Consider the following 21,171-nt stretch of genomic DNA (forward strand, 5'->3'; position numbering starts at 1 on the left):
CCCAAATAATGCAAAGCACATATCCTTAAGGATATGTATAATGCTATACATTATGGGAACAGTCATTACCCAGACTTGTATATGGAAATATGACTTCTGCATTTCTTCAACCTTGGTATCACCTCTGGGTCTGGCTCCCACTGATGAAACCCCAATAAAGGTGTGTGAGACCTCTCTCGCACACTTTTTTTCTGCTACTTCTAGTAACTTTTTCATATTATCTATCATACCACTTGTCATCTTTGAAATTGTTATTTATCAGATGATAAACTCCTTCACCTTACCTCTTTGCATCTTAATATGCTTACCAACAGTGTTAATCTTTGTATGGAGAGAGAAGTACTGTAGAAGGGGACAGGAAGTGATAATAGTGACAAAAATTAAAGATATTCTGGATGTCTGAAGTAATTACTTTGAAAGACAAATGAAACTAGAAGTGACAGAACAGTCACAGAATATCTGGCCTGTGGTCAATTTTAAAGGTTTTTACTTGAACTGATTATTTAACTATGAAATTATAAAGGTATAACTCTAAAATGCAAACTATAGCTGTAATATGCCTGTCTCTCCAAATAGTGCATCACTTATTTCATATTTTATACATTTAAGCCCCCCCCTGCATAGTATTATATTTTTACTGAGAAAGGGGACATGGAAGAAAGCAGTTGATTTCCAACTGCTTTCTTCCATGAAAATTTTCTGTTTCATAATCATACATATTGTGTGATTTATGTCACATTCAGTTTATAAGATGGATTTACCTAGGTGTGTATTGTGTGTGTTATTTAAATTTTTTTTTTTTTTTGGTATTGCAGGTAGGTATCAGGTATTACATATATCCGAAAACATAGCAGGGACAATGGCAGCAACCAAGATATGTGCAGGGAATTTAGGAGGGATACTGTGAATTGCATTCATTATTGATGGTGAGAAACTTTGGATAGAAAGTGTGCTGGAAGTGAGTGCAAAAAGTGTTATTTGTGTCAAAGTAAGAGGGAAGTGCAGCGAATGTTGGTAGCGAAAGTCAAGAGTAAAATGAAATATGAATGATGGTGAAGAGGAAGGAAAGCAACAAAAAAGATGAGCAGAATAGCAAAGTGGTCATAAATAAAGAGAAACAGAACACTTTAATACAGTCTTTCATAAGTCAATGCATGAGAAGAAGAGAAGCATTTGGTTTGGTGTGCATGTGTGTGTGTGTGTGTGTGTGTGTGAGAATTCCATGATTGGGAGGGGTTGCTCAAGTATGTGATGGAAATATTTTCCTGAAAACTAAAGGTATTAGTGCTTATTAGAATGCAAAGATATAAGAGAATTGAGAAGGACAATGAATGAAAATGATCAATGCATAGGCTCTGCAGAAAGAATAACTTGCATCTCTAATTTAACACTCAACTTGCAAAGCAAGTTGAGTGTTAAATTAGAGATGCAAGTTGGTTGTCACCTGTTTGTAATACCTCTTCATTCATATTCACAGATACATAGATAAATATTCCTAGCTTCCTCATGGAGTGAGAGATATTTTCCTTTCTGCCACCAAACCAGAGAAGCAGTAGCAGCTACTCAACATATACACTAGTGATCAAAATTGTGGAAACCTTTTGGGAACTACTGTATTTTTGAGGTTTCATGGCTCATAACACCACTTTTTTTGGTGTAATATCATAAAATTATATAACAATGGAAAGATAATTTAATCAAGAATGCAACAAAGTTTGTTCAATTATCTGTATTCTGTGAAAAGTTATAGCCAAATAACCAGAAAAAAGAAGCACAACTTGCTTAGGTTGATATGAAGTAGCTTTCCTTCATTTGAATGTAGCCAATGAGCATAAGTGTTTAGAGAGCCAATCAGGTGTCATCTTGTTTTGGCAATGAGCCAATAAGTTCACATTAGGATTCAGCTATTAATGCCATGTCTTGGAGTTGAAAGGAGGGCATTTGTCAGTGTGTTATGTGATTGCTGTCAAGTTGGTTGGTTTTTTTCGTGTTCTTTCATTTAGTGAGCTTGTGAAATGTAATAAAATTAAAGAAATGGTACAAAGAGTCGAGTTTGACTGGTCACCCAGAAAGCGATGTAAAATAGCACTATTAAGTGAAAAGGCTACAGTTATGAAGAAATTAGAAGAAAAATTGGTGGAAACTTAACCAAAGGTGGCATTTCTAAATTTTTGAAGAGGTATAAGGAGACTCAGTCACTCCAAAACCAGACTGGTAAAGGCAGGAAAAGGTGCACAACAGCAAGTGATGATAGAATAATTGAGAGACTGCCTACGTGAGAGCAGAAAATCATCGGAGTGTATACAAGATGAAATGGCACAATACAATGTGAAGTTGAGTGCAAGGACTGTTCATAGCAGACTGCAGGAATTTGGTCTAAATGCTAGAATTCCATGAAAAAAGCCATTTTTATCTCTCAAACAAAGGTTGAAAAGATTAAACTGGGCTAAAACCTATGTTAACTGGATAGCAGAACAATGGGACAGCATTATTTGGGGGTGGTGAGACCAAAATCTCCTTGTTTGGTAGTGATGGCATAAAATATGTAAGGAGAAGAATCGGAGAAGATTTGCATCCTGATTGCATTACACGTACCATGAAACACCCACTTAGTGTTATGATCTGCGGTTGCATGACATCAAAAGGTGTGGGCAGAATTTGTGTGATTAATGGGAATACCCCAAAATACATAAACGAAATACTCGAGACCAAACTGAAGCCTTCCGCACGTGATCTTTTCCAAGATAATGAAGCATTTATATTTCAACAGGATTCAGCTCCATGTCATGTTGCTGCTGTGTGCAAAAAGTGGTTTCAAGATAATCATATTCCACTGCTGGAATGGCCTGGGAATAGCCCAGACCTTAACCCAATAGAAAATCTATGGAGCCGACTAAAGAAACTTGTTAGTCAGAAGCAACCCACCAATAAAACCCAATTAATAGAAGCAATAATTCAATCTTGGTTTCACATTATAACAGCTGCAGAACTAAAAAACTTGGTTCACTCCATGGGAAGGTGTTGTAAGGCCGTAATTAACGCTAAAAGTTACCCAACTAAGTATTAACTGACATTGTGAGAATTTTTGTATATCTCGATTTTTTTCTATGAGTTTCACTTTTCTTCTTTATAACTACAGTTCTAATAAAAAATCCTTCATAAAAGTTATTTCATTACATTCTTGATTAAATTATCTTTTCATTGATATATAATTTAATCGTATTACTCAAAAAAAAAAGTGGTGTTATGAGCCATCAAACCTCATTCTGAGGTTTGATGGCTCATAACATCACTTCCACAAAATTGTGGAAACCTTTTTCCAAAAGGTTTCCACAATTTTGGCCACTAGTGTAACAAAAAGGAGAGACTTAAATATGAATAAGTAGATAGTCTTCAGTATATTTCACTAATGGGTAGTCTTGTATTAAAGAAGTGCAAATTACTGAATTAGAGCTGATACTTTGTGCAGTTTGATAAATACTATTATTATTTTGCTTGGCAGCAAAAGAACTAAGAATAAAAATAAATTCTACATACCTTCCTGCAAAATTGCTAGCATAAAGAGAGGGAATGTACATCAGACAACTAATTCTCTTTGTATATTTTCCAGTTTGACCATAATATAATAAGTTGCAAGAACAAGGAACCCTAAAAACACTAATGCCAAGAGTATTCGGAATAAGGAGGAATTTTTTGCTTTGGTTAGTTCTTCCTGGCCACAGGTTATTGGCATTAGTGAGACATGGCTAACAGAAGATGATATAGTTAGTGGGATAGAATGTGAGGGGGTACAGGGTGTTCAGGAAAGACAGAGAGAAAAGAATGGGAGAAGGAGTGTTATTGATGATAGCTGATGAACCGCAGCCAAAGAGAATAGAAGTTCAACTTCAGGACAGTGAAAATAGAACATTTGAATCTATCTGGTGCGAGATTGAGATCAGCAGAACAAAATTTATAGTTGGGTGCTGCTACAGACCAGGCAATGAAATAGATGATGGAGACAGTATGCATAGGCAAATAGACTCAATGAGTGGAGGACAGGTAATTATTATGGAGGATTTCAACTATGGTAATATTGATTGGAGGGAGGAGAGGACAAATGGGAGGAACGAAATGAATTTTATGCAGTTACTAGGAGATAACTACCTGAGACAGCATGTAATGGAATATACTAGGGGTTCGAGAGTGCTTGACCTAGTAACTACATCTGAGAAATTGACTATTATGAATATGACCATATTGCCACCAATTGGTGAGAGTGATCATAAGGTCTTGACCTGGGAAGTGGCTAAATGTGTGGAATTTTCAATTAAGACAGGGTACATGTGGAATTACTGGGCTGGTAAGTATGACAAGCTTAGTAGATTGCTTGGATCAGTGCCATGGCATGTTAAACTGCAAGGGTTGGATGTTTATAGTGCATGGGAAGTGGTTAAGGAGCGTTTGAAGGAGGTAATGGCTGACTGTATACCTAGAGTCTGGAGGGTAAATCAAGTGGGATTAAATGGACGAATAACACCATTAAGCTTGAGCTGCAAAAAAAAAAAAAAAGAAACAATTGTGGAGGGAATTTAAGGAGAAAGGTGACCTGCAGGCACACAAACAGTACAAAGCACAGGCCAAAAGGGTAACTAGTGTGGTAAGAAAAGCAAAAGCAGATTATGAAAGGAAATTAGCAATGCAAGCTAAAGTGAATCCCAAACAGTTCTTTCGATATGCTGCAAGTAAAAGAAAAAATGTATACGGTAGAATGATTCTAAGGAATGCCAACGGCAGGGAGGTAACTAAATCAGCTGGAATAGTAGAATTACTAAGCGAACACTTTGCAAGAGTATATCATCCAGGCTGTGATATTGCAGGAATGAGAGAATGAATGGCTGATACAAGAATCGAAGTGAATGAAATCGAGGTGAATAGTATATTACAGAACCTTAATGTAAATACATCTGTGGGATTGGGTGGTATACCAGCTCGAGTCTTACGTGAAGCGGCAAAAGAATTGTTAGTTCCCTTGACCATATTGTTTAATTTAAGTCTCAGCTCGGGGTTAGTCCCGAGGGGTGGAAAGAGGGGAAGATAGTTCCATTGCATAAAGGAGGTTCCAACACTGCTGTTGTAAATTACCGACCGATCAGCATATCAGGAATTGTTGTTTTGGAGATATTAGTCAAGAGCAAAATACAGTAATGGATAGATGGAAATGGGATACTGTATGGAGGACAGCATGGTTTTGTGAAGGGTAGATCATGCCTCAGTAACTTGCTCACGTTTTATAATACAGTGATACTGCTGGACTTTGCTAAGGCCTTTGACAGGATACCACATGGAATTCTAATTCCATGTGGTATTATTGTGTAAACCGCAACACATGTGGATGGATATAGGGTTGGTGAGCTGGACAGACATCAGAGAGTAGTTTATTCAGGAGTGGAGTTCAAAAGAAGGCCTGTTACCAGTGGTGTGACGCAGGGTTCTGTTCTTGGACTACTGGTATTTAATTTGTTCATTAATGATATAGGAAAGGATCTGAGAGGAACTGTTCATTTATTTGCTGATGATGTAAAGTTGGGTAGAGCAATAAGTGAATGCACATGATGTCAAAATTTTGCAGGACGATTTGGCTAGATTGGCTAGATGATTTGGCTAATGAGAATGGATGTCAATTTAATGTAGTAAAGTGTAAGGTTATGCATTTTGGGGTGAAAATATTAGCAGTAGTATATTACATTGGGGGAACCGTAGTCCAGGAGGTTGCCGAAGCCAGATATTTGGGAGTGTTGGTGGATAGGGAGTTGAAGTTTAAGGGCACATAGCAAAAGTCGCTAAATCAGCTCATCAGATCACTTGGTTACTGAAGAATACATTGACGGGCAGAGATAAGCAAGTTATTGTTCCTCTTTATCGAGCCTTGATAAGACCCCATCTTGACTACTGTACCCAAATCTGGGTCCCTGGGTTTCTTCTTGATGGGGAGCAGGTAGAAAGGATCCAGAGGCGAGTGACCAAGATGATAGCTGGTTTATGGAATGAACCTTACAAGAACAGGTTGAAGATCTGTGGGTTACAGAAATTGGTTGATAGGCAGAAAAGGGGTGATATGATTGAAACATTCAAATTACTGAAGGGTTTTTACAAGATTAATTCAGAGGAAATTTTTCAGAACAGGTCTAGTGACAGGAGAATTAGGGGCCATCCATGGAAACTGAGCAAGAGCATAGTTAACAAGGGTGTTAGAACTAGGTTTTTTACTTGGAGAGAGAGGTGAATGAGTGGAATAAGCTGCCAGAGTTTTCTGTGAGTGCCATGACTGTAAATGAATTCAAAGTAAAGTATGATAGATACTGTGCGAATGCTGAAAGTAGTTCTTGATATGATGTTCAGGGCCTCCCTTGATGAGTCTAAGGACTCCTTGGAGTTGCCTGTAGTAGTAATAATAATAATAATAACAACAACAATAATAATAATAAACACCTGGAAAAGAGAGAGAGAGAGAGAGAGAGAGCAAGCAGAGGATCCTTAGGGGAGTGGATGGGGACAGCCAGCTTCAGATGAGGTTTGAATGAAGTGCAGAGATTGTATTTTTAATGAAAGTCTTGCAGATGCTTAAGAAATATATACTATATGTGATACATACTTTAAAAAGAATTAAATTTGAGCAGCATTCAAATATGATCTGCAGACTCAAATATACAATTATTATTGGTGAAATTGTTAAAGAGTTTTGAAACCCGTAAAGACCTAATATCAAAATAGAAATGTATAAAATAACTTCAGATCTAATGTAAACAATGATTGAATCAACCAGGAAACTTATTTTCCTGCCAATATCAATATCTATAAATTGTGCCCTTTGTTTTTAAAATAGTGCTTTTAAATACACACTTTTTCCATAACTAACATTTTGCATTTTGTTTACTTTACTTGTTTTTCTGCCATTACTGATTATTTTTCGTGTACCCCTGAACAGCCCAGCACGTACCCTCGGAGGTACGCGTACCACTGGTTGGGGACCGATGATCTAAGAAAATACATTTGCTACCATAAGTATGGTCAGGTCTAGCTGATCATGTATAGTATACCTTGCACAAAATCAAATGGAACAAAACTATTATCCTTTACCACAATATATACAAATTTGAAAGACTTTTAGAATCGGCAGCAGATTTAAAAAACCAATCTAATCCTAAAGATTTGGTACTCTTTAATTCTTATACCTCCCACACAACAGCATCCAAGGAGGGCAACCCTCATAGAACTTTGGCTTTCAGTCTAATCTTTTCCACTTATTGTTTTGTGCATTTTTGTGTGTGTTTTTACAATTTTAATATTATTTCTCTGATGATGTCTCAGTGACAGAAGAAACATAGGAATGATTAACCGCGTGTGTTTAATTATTTATTTGTGCTTTTTTTATTCCATTAAACCTTATAATGAATTCCACCCAGCAGGTCAGACTAAATAGTTGGAAGTTAATGATTCTCACTTTCCATGTAGTACTTATCATAATATCCTATATATCCTCTGAGAATACATATCAGCAATTTGATTATGTTAAAGAAAAGTCATGGAAAAAGGATAAAAAGAAAGATACAAAATTTTCTGAAAGTTAAAGGAAAAGTTAAGAGCATAGTATAATGGGTATCAGAGATTATATATATATATATATATATATATATATATATATGTTTGTGTGTGCGTGCACGTACAACAAAAACATTAGTAAGGATATTCTGGAAGGATGGAGTAATTAATTATTTTGAACAACTGCTAAATAATATAAGTAGTAACAGAACATTGGTACAAAATATTTAAGAAAAATGCAAAATTTGGAAAGCCAGCTAAAAAAGATGAGCTATCTGATTTAAAATGCTCAAATATGGAAGTATAAAAGTTTGACAGTGATAACACCATATAATTCAGAAGACTTTGTCAGAAGGTCAAACTCCAGATGACAGGAGCAGAGTAATAATAGTACCCGATTATTAAAAGAGGAATAAAACTGAATGCAGGAATTACAGAGGAATTTCCATCCTGAACATTCCAGGTAGCATTTATGCAAACATAGCTGAGAAGAGGCTAAGCAAATTTGTGGAAGATAAATGCAAGAAAAAACTACATTCCAGCCAAATATGTAAGCCTGGTTGACAAAGTGGTTAGCATATTCTGGCATGGATATTTTGTTTATGTCTTTAGGAAGATGAATCTATTGCCTACCATGAGAACAATATCATGCTTATTAGAGGTCTGAAGTGACATGAATGGGACTCCCACGAAGAAGATCCTTCCTCCATAATGTCTGGTTCTCAGATAAAGCACATTTCCATCTAAGTAGCCATGTAAACAGGCAAACCTATTGGTTACTCCAAACCTGAATTTGTTCACCTTCTCTTCACAGTGAGAAGGTCACCACATGGTGTGTGGTTTCTGGCCATGGTATAATTGGAACCTACTTCATTGAAGAGGGTGACGTGACCTTGAATAGTGAATGCTGCAATGAGAATGCAATGTAGCATTTGCTATTCATCATCCAGCCCAACAGTACAGTTAGGTTGGATGATGGCTTATGTTAATATTTCCCAGACTGTGCTGGCATTCTATAAACAGAAAAAAAAAAGAAAAAAATGAAACAGATAATATAAATTAAGCTGCAGAAATACAGATGAATAACGGCTAGCACCTAAGCTTCTCTAATATCAGATTAATATATGCATATAACCTATAAATGAAGAACCCAGTGTAGTCCCATTTCACTAGTTTATATTCTTCCTTTCCATGAAAAGTAATCCGAGTATATAGTGAATATAACCAGGCCTTGCACAATGTAAATTCGATTAACATGCTTTTCAGTGACCATGATTGGAAAAAAATTATACCACATTTTACTTTACTTATGATGCAGATTTCCAATCAAAGTGATCTTTTTTATGTGAAATAGGAAAAAAGATTTGAATTGCATGCTAAGCTCACTGTATGTTGGGAGATATTAACACAAGCCAGTGTGTTCCACCAATCACTGGAAGCAGTGATTGATGGAACACACATGCTACTTGCTTGTCTTCTGCTATTAAATTCATGTGAGCTGCACATTGAGCTTACTGCACAGGACAAGAAATAATGAAGCATTTGCTCACTGCCTGTGTTAGTTTCTTTCATCAACCATCAGAAGCAGGGACGTTACTTTTTTTTTTTGTCTCTCACTAATAAAATTGCAGAGAATCCCAAACAAAAGGTAATGGATGTTGATTTTAACACTGAATGAAGCATCATATATCACTAGAGCCCAGAAAGGTTGCTATCAGCTATCAGAAATTGTTTGATGAAAAAAAAAAAAAAAAAAAAAAAAAAAAAAAAAAAAAAAAGGAAATCCAACACTATTCAAATGAACATGCTAAAATATTTTTGTAACAAAGTTTCTTCATTGCATCTTTTATTCAATAAACAATTAATTCTATAATTAGCTTATTTTCATTATCTTTAACATGATATAGAGTGAAAATATCATTTAAAAAGTATTTTTTAAATTCTTTATGGGCATATTGTTCTTGATGCTCACAGACCAATTATAATTTTTTTTTCCCACTGATTATTATATTTGTTTAACACATTTCCATTTTGTGCAATATGCTTGCAAGACAAATTGCGTAAATCAAGGCCAGCCTGTAATTTACATATGTCAGAAGGGAAAAGTGGCTTAAGAACAAAGGTATTTGTCAATGGTACACTGGTGAATAATGAAGTAATAACAGATCTGATCATGATGTGTGAATTTTTAGGTTAAGACTGGCGGTAAAGTTTTACAGTCGACAGAAATAGAATAGAAGAGGAAGAGTTGCCTGTGAGGGGAGAAAAGCAAAAACGGATCATCAATGGTATCAACTAAAAGATGCAAGATATTGGGCTTGCGAATTTTTAGGGCTCATACATCCTGGGTGGTTTTTAACATGGTAAGGTTTTTATGTTTTGATAATTTCTCTGGGCATAGCACTCAAATGAGGTTGTTGCCTGGAACTTCTACATACAAACTGTATATAGAAGTGTATATAGAAGTTACAAACCCTACTATCATGTGTTGTTATTGTAGTTGTGGCTGGAATGTTTATCACTATTGGAGAGAAAAACCAAAAGTGTCAACAGAAGGCACCAAGTGGCAGAATCATGTTAAAAATAAGGATATTAGAAAGTAACTCAATATTTTTAGCACCCAAGAATGGGTGAACAGAGCTAATCTAAGGTTAAATTTAAATTAAAATAAGCAAAATAGATGTATAATGCCAGGACAGAATGAAAATTATCCAAAGGAAGAGATATATGGGCTGATGCATTTAATAATACCTTATAAGACTGAAATGTAAGATCTAATAATGTTGTAGACCTGAAAAACAGATTAATTTACAAGAGAATTGATAGGGAGATGGTAATAACATGAATTTAAATTATGCAATACCATCATGGCATGGTATTATGCAATATCACAGCTAAACCCCCCCCCCCAACACACACACTACACCCACAAGGATACTAACACATAAGGAAATAATAAAGATAGGAATTATTGTCTAAATCCATGGAGAACAATATTAGTTTTGAAATCATGTTTTGACTTCTCAAACTTGTCATATAACTCAGAACTTGTAACAAATTGTTGGATTCTGATTATGTAGATATTAGAGTAATTATTATTTGCTTCAGAATCCAACATGATCTTCCATCACAAAGGCTACATTTGTAAATATTATTTAATGTAAATAACTTAAATTATAATTTGATATCATGTAATTACCTTAATTATATCTAATATTTAATTGTTTAATCAAAGATATGTGTTAATAGTAATAAGATTCTGTATTAAATATTATTAAGCTATTTTATTTATTGTTATGTCAATATTATAAGAACTTGTATTTGTAATTTAACTACGCATTTATTGAAATGCAAATATTCTATTTATTCTTGTTTGTGAAAGTTTAACGTTATGTAATAACTAAATGTAGTGGTATAACCTTATGTAACGTTAGCGAAAATGTTTACGTTTATTTGTTGTCATGGAAACACGTGAAATAAACAAGCACGAGTGGAACAGAGCGAGGGCTGGAAAAAGAATAATAAAAAAATATAAGAGGTAACAAGAGAGAGTTGGGAGGGAAACTTGGAAGTGAAAGGAAGCAAGGACATAAACTAGAGAAGTAGAAGTAAATGAAAGGTTCTTAAGGGCAGGAGTTAAGAGGATAATTTTTATAAGTAAGCAAGGACGAAGTGAATTTTATAGTTAGCTGAAAGTAAAGCCAGCAGTAATAATAAAAGGGAAATTGATGCTGTAATCGGATAATATAAAAAGCTGGACGTTCAAGGAAGAATTCTGAATAAACCCAGCTGGTCTAGAATTGCGGCTTATTTCCGATTTGCCCTAAGGAGAACCGCACAGTGTTTTAATTAGTTTATGAGTGGTAACAAGGATAGTTGAAGTACCCTGCAGTCGATGTCTGGATTTCTGAAGCGCGATTGATAGTGTTTTAATTATAACTGTGGATAAGTCTTGTAGATGTGTTCTTAAGTGAAATAAAAATAATTTAAAAGTTTGCTCACAACGTATTTGATGTACTAGGAACTATTTCCGGTAAGGACTATCTTAGTGTATTATTTCAATGCTTGAAGAATTGAGTGTTAATTACGCTACGCTTAACCTAACCTCAACTGTGGAAACTCTTCGTGATTGAGAGTTGAAGTTAAGAATTGTTAGAGAGATATTTTCAACTATTAGTGCCTGCGATATTTTGAAGTGTGTGAAAACTGATTAGATAGGAAGTTCTATTATATTTATATATGTGAAGGAACTTTGTAACTCAGAAGCTGAGAAAGTGTATGTGAAGGCTTGGAAGGTTGAACTAATGTGATTGACTTGGCTTAATGTTTGACTTGATTTTATTGTTTAAATTAGAAGTAGAATTTATGTATGTGTTATATAGCTTATATTAAATGTTTGTTTTTGTTAATCAAAAGTTGTATTTTGCCTGAATCTCTTTTACTGGACCATTCATAAAATATTCGAACCAAAGTGGGTAAATTAAGTAAGTCAAATATACTCGGCCAGTATATATATTAAGGAGAAATAGTTGAGGGTTGATTTTTCTTCAATTCTTGAACTAATTCAGATATAGAGTGGCGCAGTCTTTAAATATAAATTTTCTCTATATTTGAATTAGAAACCAACTAGCAACTATTTTTAGGTTAAGAACATCGTAGTAAATAACATGTCGGATCCAAGGTACAGATTAAGACGAAGTAGGATCCAACAAAGTGCTTGTATACTGGGGTCTTAGTTCTTTAGACAGAGAAATGATTTTTTGGCTTGTACAAGCTTTGTTCACTCACACACACAAAATTGTTTCCAAATTGACATCTCTCAAGGATTTTAGTTAAAAAAATAATACAACATCATAATTGGATTTTTGAATTTTTATTATCCTAAGCTTGTGAGAAAATTTTCAAAATATCAGATAAGAAACATTGTTTCTAAACCAACCTTCTAAGTGAAATAATGCTTTTTAAAATTAGCTGCATATATAAATGTTTATCTCTAGTGTTTTAGCCTATCCTAAATTCATGCATTCAGATATATACATAGAAGTTCTAGTCTTATCATGATTGCTTATAAATGACCTAATTACTTTCTTTTCAATTTTATTTTTATTACTATGGATTTATTTTTTACAACTTCTGTGTGTCACTCAAATTTAATAATTTGAAAATGAATCCATCATGCTCTGTACTTTTTGTAGTGAGCAAACAAAAGAACAGATATTAGCTTTCAATAGCCAGAAGACTACAGATGAAATAAAGGACTAAAACATGATTATCTGTTTATGTCAGGGCATTGGAGTAAGACAGAGTGTTTAAGATGTACAGTGCAAAAATCTATGTAATTATGTATGGAAGAATGAATATGATGAAAACAAAAAATACTGGTATAAAAGAGGTAACGAAAGACCCGCAAGTGGTTGTATGGTGATTCAATTATTAGAAGTGTGCTGGATGAGAGGATGCACAAGGTTTGTTTTCCTGGAGGTAGAATGAGTAGAGTGATTGAGGCATTGGATATGAGAAGCAAGCAAGCAAAAAAGTTCATAGTTGTAACAGGGACAAATTACTTGACTGGAAACAAAGAACATGTCAAATTGGATAACAGGAGGTTGTTGAGACAGATGAGGTGTCAAATCATGAGAATAGTGTAATAGGAAAGGTAATAAGTGTGTTGCCCAGGTATGACAGTGGTGAGATGAGGCATAGAGTAAGGATTATCAATTATATGCTAGCAGAAATTTGTGAAGAAAAAGGAGTGCAGTTTGTTAATGTGTGGAATGAGTTTGAATGATGAAGGGAACTATATAAGAGTGATGGACTGCATCTGAATGGTTTTGGTGTATGCGAGTCATTTGGAGAGATGGGAGGCAGAGGATGAATCTGATCAAGTGGGAAGAATGGGAGAGTAAGACTGGAGAGACTGAAGATGTAATATGAATGAAGAAGTGAGCATGAATATAGAGAATGAGAGAACAGGCGTGCAAGACGGGGAAACGGGGAGGCTCAGGGTAGATAGGGGGAATACAGCGTGAGAAGGGTCGATGATCCAAGATGTGAATGCATGCATAGACAAAGAGGGTAGGGGATAACTTGGAATCGAGGAAAAACAGTTGGATTTGAAGAAGGTTCTAAGATGAATAAGGAGAAAAAAAACAAATGGCTCAAGTTAATCATGAAGAGGTCACATCAAATAAGTGGTATCAGTGGAACTAGCTATAGATCCAGGAATGAGCGGTTATGTTTGTATACAAATGCTAGAAGTGTTAAAAACAAGGCAAATGAAATGTTTAATTGGGTCTGTTCACCCAAGAATTGTTGGAATAAGTGAGACATGGTTGGATAATGATGACCTCCTGACAGCAGATGGAAGGGTATAATGTGTTTCGTGAAGGTAAAAATGAAAGTGAGGGATGTGCTATTGATGACAGAGAAAGAGTTATGTCCATACAAGGTATAGATGCAAGAGGGAAATAGTGACAATAGTTTTGAGAAAGTGTGGTGTGAGATAGAGGTGAACAGAATGAAATACTTAGTTGGATGTTGTCATAGATCTGGTAATGTAATGCGGAAGGCAGTGGCCATGAAATGTATAATCAAATTAGACAAGCAAATAAGAAAAGGGTGATCATTATGAGCAATTTTAATTATGAAAATATAGACAGGGATGATGAGATAGCAACTGGATGTAAAGAAAATGAATTTCTTAAGTTTTTGAGGGACAGCTACCTCAGACAGTATGTAACAGAGGACACATGAGGACGGAAGGGTTTGATCATCTCATCAGAGGATGTAATTATAAATGAGGTGTTAAATCACCCTCCAGTTGGTGAGAGTGACCATGAAGTTTGATTTTTTAACGATACTTGTGACATAATGTCACAAAATGTTTAATCCGACTAGCCAAAATTGACTGTTCAACTTCTCATTTATTACAGAAGGAACTTTCGACTATCAAACATCACATGAAACTAAATGGCTTCTCCAAAAAGAGTACACAACATCTTTTCAATTCTTACAAACCAACACAGCACAACCAAGATTCAATATGTCGAGTTCCAATTCCTTACATTTCCGGGATTTCAGAACCAATTTCGAGAATTCTAAAGAAATATGATCTAACAGCTACTTATACACCTATTAACAAATTATCCACCCAGTTTCCTTCATCTAAAGATAAACGCTCAACCTTGTCTCTACCTGTGTGTATCAAGTTCCTTGTAATCTTTCTTACTTTGGACAAACTGGACGTTCCATAGAAAAAAGAATTCAAGAGCATCAGTCATCAATTCAACAGAACAAACCTGAGAAATCTGGATTAGCTCAGCATGGATTAGAAACAAACCACAACATCCTTTGGTCCAAGACTCTCCCTCCTACACAGATGTCGCTACAAATTTGAACATTTATTTAAAGAAAGTGTAGAGGCCTTACTTCAACGTCCCAACTTGAATTGTAATGACTGTATATCTATATCAAAAATTTGGGAAAGTTTAATCAGGATAACACATTAAATTTTTTTTTTTTTAAATGTTTACTCTTCTAATACTTAGCGATATGACATCGCATGGCGTGTTCTATGTATGAATGATCAATTGTTCGTATTCCACTTTGCTTTTTAAAACTATTCCTATGTAGCCACTGAAGATGATCTGTAATATTCAGACCGAAATATTTGGAAAATTAAACATTATTCTTGTGCTAACGTGTATATATTTCTGACCATGAAGTGATTACTGGGTGGTTGCCAGCAGTGTGAGAACTTCTGTCAGGAAAGCATATATGTGGACAATACAAGGCTTGGTGATTATGAGGAGCTCAGCAGACAGTTTGTAGGTGCAGCATGGAATGAGGAGTTCCATGGGATATGGAAAGATAAAGGGATATTCAAGAACTGTTTAGTAGAAGCAATGTCTAAATGTATTCCAAGGGTCAGGAGGTTAAATAAGGTAGGTGTGAAATGGATGAATGATGAGATTAAGCATGTGATACAGAGGAAAAAGGCATTATGGAGGCAGCATAGGAGGAATGGTAATTATCAATTGCATGAGGATTACAAAAACAGGTGAGGAGGGTGATTAACTTGATTGGTAAGAGTAGCAAAAGTGAAGTATGAGCAGCAGTTAACTAATGAAGCCAAAAAGAATTGTAGGGAGTTGTTTTGATATGTAGCCAACCAAAAAAAAAAAAAAAATGAAACTACTGTGGAAGATATAGTTGAGATATTTAATGAGCAATTCATAAAGGTCTTTCATCCCTATGAATGTGATATCACTGAGAGTATGAGAGCAGTTGATGATGAGAAAGAGGGGCTGATTAAGTGAGCAAGAGGTATATGAAGAATTGAGCAAACTTGATATTAATAGGGCTGTGGGACTTGATAATATATCACCACATATTTTGAAGGAATGTGTCAGGGAGTTGGCATCTGCCTTGATATATTTTGTTAATATGAGTCTTGAACGGGGTCGAGTTCCAAAAGGAGCGGAAGTAGGGCAAGATTGTTCTGCTTCATATGGGAAGTGATAAAACTCGCACATCAAATTATAGGTATATCTGTGTGTCAAATGTGTAGTTAAGGTGTTGGAGAAGCTGGTGAGAACCAGGATCCAGAATTTGGTTGACAACAATGGTATTATTTTTGATGAACAGCATGGATTTACTAAAGGGAGGTCATGTTTTAGTAATCTACTTATTACAATAAGGTGACAGCTTCATTTATCAGAGGAGAGGGATACATAGTAGTATACTTAGATTATACAAAGGCTTTTGATAGATTACTGCATGATAAGTTGATAGTCAAACTAGAACAGCTGGGGTTTGATATTATATTAGTGCACTGGATCAGAGACAGGCTATCTGATAGGTATCAGCAAGTTGTGTATGGTGGAGAGGAAATAAAGAGAAATATCCCGTTAGAGGAAAATCCCTAGTGGTGTACCTCAGGATCCATTACTGTTTAACCTGTATGTTAATGATATTGGCAAAGATTTGGATTGGGATATTTAGTTATTTACAGATGATGCAATGTTAGGAAGAGCTATGAGAAGTAGAGCAGATGTTGTGGCCTTACAAGAAGACTTTAAAAGAATGAGTGAATGGGCACTAGAATGGGGGATGTCAGTTCAATGTTGAAAAATGTAATGTTTTAGCATTAGGGAAACAAAGATGGGATGTAGAATTTATACTTGGTGGGGATATATTGTTGGAGGTGGAGGAAATAAGAGATCTTGGGGTGATAGTGGATAAGAATCTAAAATTTAGAGGACACATTGCCAAAATTGTGAGGACAAGACACGAATTCTGAGAATGATGTGGAGGACAAGGACTTGTAGAAGTTTGGAGATTCTTGATCCACTGTACAAGGCTCTGATTAGGCCACACATGGACTACTGTGCATATATTTGGTCACCTGGTTTTTCAAAAGGATGAAGAGATATTGGAAAGGGTCCAGAGATGACTAACTAAGGTAGTTTCTGATCTCTGGAATGTCAAATATGAGGAAAGGTTGAGAAGATGCAATTTACAGAGTTTAGTGGATAGGAGGCAGAGGGGTGATGTGATAGAGACATACAAGTTAGCAAGGGGTTCTTATAGGATAAATGCTGAAGAGGTTTTATATAAAATGGTGAGAGAGAGATCAGGGAAGAACCAGAGGTCATCCCTGGAAGGTGTGAGAAGCAGTTTTTGCATGCAGAGTTGGGAATGATTGGAATGCCTCGTCTGAGAGTGGTTTATGCAGAGAATTTGAGTGTGCTTAAGGTGCAGTATGATGAGCTATGTGTGTGTGTGTGTGACAAGATGACCTCCCAGATGAGTCTGACTCCATAGGGTCTTAGGGTAATAATAAAAAAATAATAATATTAGTAATAAATCTATTTAAGATTTTTAAAAAAACTATTTCCTTTTAAATTAACAAAATAATAATTAAAAAACCTACCAGTTCTATGCAAGTGAAAAAATTTTTTTCACGGGCAATATCCAAAGGAGTTTTCCCTTCTCTGTTTTCGATTTGAGGATTAGCTCCACTACGCAGAAGTAGTTTCATGCACTCCATTTGGTTGTGTAATGCACATACATGTAAAGTGGTACATCCATCTTTAGTCTGCTTATCTAAACTGGAACTGTTAAATAAACATTGTCACTATTTACCCCTAGCACAACATACATCTACAGCCAAATAATTGGAAACACTATTGATTTTAAATATATTAGTGTGCAAAGTGCTTTGTTTCAAATTGCAAAATACATTTTAAAAGGTTAAAACAAATCCAGAGTTATCTATCTGTAAATATGTATGTATGAGAATCAACTGAAAATTCTGCCCACTAATTTCCCATTGTTAAGCTAAACATTCATTTACCATAATACATTTACATCATCAATATTATCTTCATTCTGCCTTACGATGGTTGTCCAAAGTTTGGACAAGTCTGGTATTCTTTCCAGCAAACCCTTTTATTATTATGTTTATTTTATTTATTTTTCTTGTTCATGCATTTGTGATAAGCTGCATTATTACAGCAAATCACTCCTCACCAATGTTAGTGAAGCACTTTCTATAGTGTGTGTGATTCTTGCAACTTAAGAAAGATCAAAATGGGTCTCGACTTCATGTGAGGTGTTCACAGAACTCTATGGGAGGGGGAGGACAAAAGGGTTTTACTGAAGGGTCTGGCTTACAAGCCTTGTGATGGCCAGTAGATAATCGCATCACCACACTGGCTGAATATGAAGAGAGCAAAAGTTTTAAAATGACCCTTGTAGCATCCACGTCAATGCAATTAATAAACTACGTAATCTGAAATAATTATATAGATAACAGAAATAAGATGATGAATAAAAAAAAAGCTTCCTCACACATGATTTTAATAATGTTTTTGAATACACACACTATTACATGTTATAAATATACACTGGTCATTGCAATACATAAATTCAATGTCCTTTTTTCCTTATTCAACTTTGTCCAAACAATCTATTAACTAAATTGTTTGGTCATTGCAATACATTTGCAGTATGCAAAATTTGATTATCGCTATAATATCACTTTTCATACCAATCTTGTGAAGTGACTATGGTTGTTTTGAATTGCAGGCAAAGCAAAACTAAGGTCAGTGTGCCTGCTATCACTGTTTTCTCATGCATCTCCATGGAGTCCACACTAACCATTATTCACATAAGCAATCATACTGCTCCTTGAACTCATTCACTGACAAATCAATAACAACCTATGTAAAAAATGTTAAAAATAAATAAAAATTGATAAAAAAAAAATAACAAAAAATTTAGCCCATCCATAGGTTTATTATAGGTTGACAACCTTTTGTGAACAAGAGCTATATACAAAAATCTCCTCTATTGCAGCCATTCACCACTTTCTAAGCAAAATCTCATTCTAACACCTTTGTTAACTGCAATTTTAGACAATTTCCAAGAAGGAACTCTTGTTTTCTCCCCTTCCTGTTATCTACTGGGGAAGAAAAAAAAAGTCTTCAGTTTTAATCTTATAAAACTCTTTTAATACCATTTATCTAATATGTCTCCTCTTTTTTTATTTATTCACTAGTCTGTAATCCATAAGTCTTCAATCTGCCCTTATAGAGAATTCCAGAGATCTGCAACAATTTTGGTCACTCACCTCTATCCTCCCCCCCCACCACCACTCCATCTGCATAGAATCCAAGATGGAATTCAAACCTAGTCGTTTCATCCATAACTCATCACTGACATCAGCTAAGCTATGGAAGGCCCTTTCAGTTTAAGGAAAAAATATTCCATGATGGCTAAATAAACAATTTGAATCAATACATGCCAAACGCTTGTTTGGCATGTATTGATATCTATGTCTGAAAATTATAATGATGGGGGAAAAAAGCACAACATAACTTATTTTTTTTATTTAATGGACCATTTCAATGTTGGAAATGGTAAAATAATTCTATTATTTCCTGTTATTAGACAAATAAAAATAAGAAATAAATAAATAATAAACTTTTAATAATAAAAGTTTATTATTAAAGAATTTCTGATCATATCTCATGACCATTATCAATGTAAGATAGGGTTAAAAAAGAGAACAGAATGACAAATGAAAAAATAAAACATGTATCTTACAAATATAAGGAGAGTTCTACTTTCTACCATTAGAGTGTAGATTAAAAATATTAATTTGTTATAAGGCTTGATTAATCATAGTCATGATTACAGATGTATATTTCACATTCTTCTATGCAGATTACTTTGTTTTTATTTATACAATTTTTTTTTTTTTTGACTAATATTTAAAGTGAATTCTCATGCTTAAAAACCACCTTACCCCAGTCCTGAAGATACTTTCAGGTGCAAACTTTGTTTGCTCACACTTGGATAAAGGATTAAACTAAATTTATTAGTTCTCATGCTTGTTACTTTATGATTTGGCATAAGAATCTCATTTTTTAAATTGTTATTTTCTTCCCTTTTTATCCATAAATAACACTGATAATAGCCATAAAACAACTGAATATTCTGTTGAAAATAAAACCTATTATTTCCCTTCCATGTTTTTATTTATTAATGTTATATCTGTCATATTTCCTGTTATGCACATTACCAACTTATTACCAGTTTTCGGACTAATTGGTGTATGTATTAATCATCAGATCTGACATGAACAACTTTGGATCTGAAAACACTTTTTACTGTATCTGTTCATCCACAATTCAACCTTCCTCGGGCTTATCCATTCTCAATTTTGCCAGTCTCACATTCTGTTTACATTGCCATAGAATCTTGATTGGTATGCAGGTACATTTTTAATGTGATACAGCCATTCAACCCATTGGTTCACTTCCCTGATTTTCCTAAGAAATCACATATCAGAAGTCACTATTCTTAGACAATGTTTATTTCTAACTTAAATCTCGGATCGATATGCTGGCTTGAGTATTTTATTTTTCTTTTGATATAATTCTATTCAAGTGAATATAAATGTTTATTGCTTTCTATCACATAAAATCTGTGAAAATTGATAGAAAACATGAAAAAATATATATATAAATATATACACATGTATTTAAATATGTATATTATCATCAAACCTCTATGAAGTCAAATGACTCATCGTGGGAGGTCCAGTGCTCACAGGTGCAGCACATCATACCTAGAGGTAAATGCATTCACTGTCTCTACATTCACCATACTAGGTGATGTGTTTCAATCACATACCACTCTGCATTCAAAACATCTACCTCACCTCTCCTTATACAGCTTCCAGGGAATACCTCATGTTCTCCCCCGTCTCCAGATATTTTATGAAAATCTTATCCGCATTAATCTAGTAATTGTCTCTTACGAATTTACACATCTTGATCATGTCTACCCCTCTCCCATCTATCCACTAGGCTCAGCAATTTGAATTCTCTCAATCTGTTCTCATACTAATCATCGCAGAGATAAAAAACAGACTATCATCTCTAACCCTCTCCAACAATTCATTACTTCTTGAAAACTAGGCAACCAAATGTGTTTACAGTAATCCACATCAGCCTTATCAAGGCTGCATATGAATTAGAGGTGCAGAAGGAGAGTGTGTTCCAAATATCGAGTACGCTT

The 21,171-nt window shown here is 34.8% G+C and overlaps 1 protein-coding gene across 3 annotated transcripts in view; it reads right to left on the reverse strand.

Moving 5' to 3' along the window:
* Positions 1-21,171, reverse strand: part of Asap (ArfGAP domain of ASAP) — a 718,739-nt gene that overhangs the window by 256,180 nt on the left and 441,388 nt on the right. For all 3 annotated transcript variants that reach the window (XM_090411444.1, XM_090411445.1, XM_090411443.1), the window contains exon 20: positions 17,516-17,699. In XM_090411444.1, coding sequence (XP_090267570.1) covers positions 17,516-17,699 — 184 coding nt within the window. The remainder of the gene's footprint in view (positions 1-17,515; positions 17,700-21,171) is intronic.

Source organism: Typopeltis vanoorti, chromosome 21 (genome assembly GCF_054136105.1).
Source record: "Typopeltis vanoorti isolate ZY-2024b chromosome 21, IOZ_Tvanoo_1.0, whole genome shotgun sequence".
NCBI classification, from domain to species: Eukaryota; Metazoa; Arthropoda; class Arachnida; order Uropygi; family Thelyphonidae; genus Typopeltis; species Typopeltis vanoorti.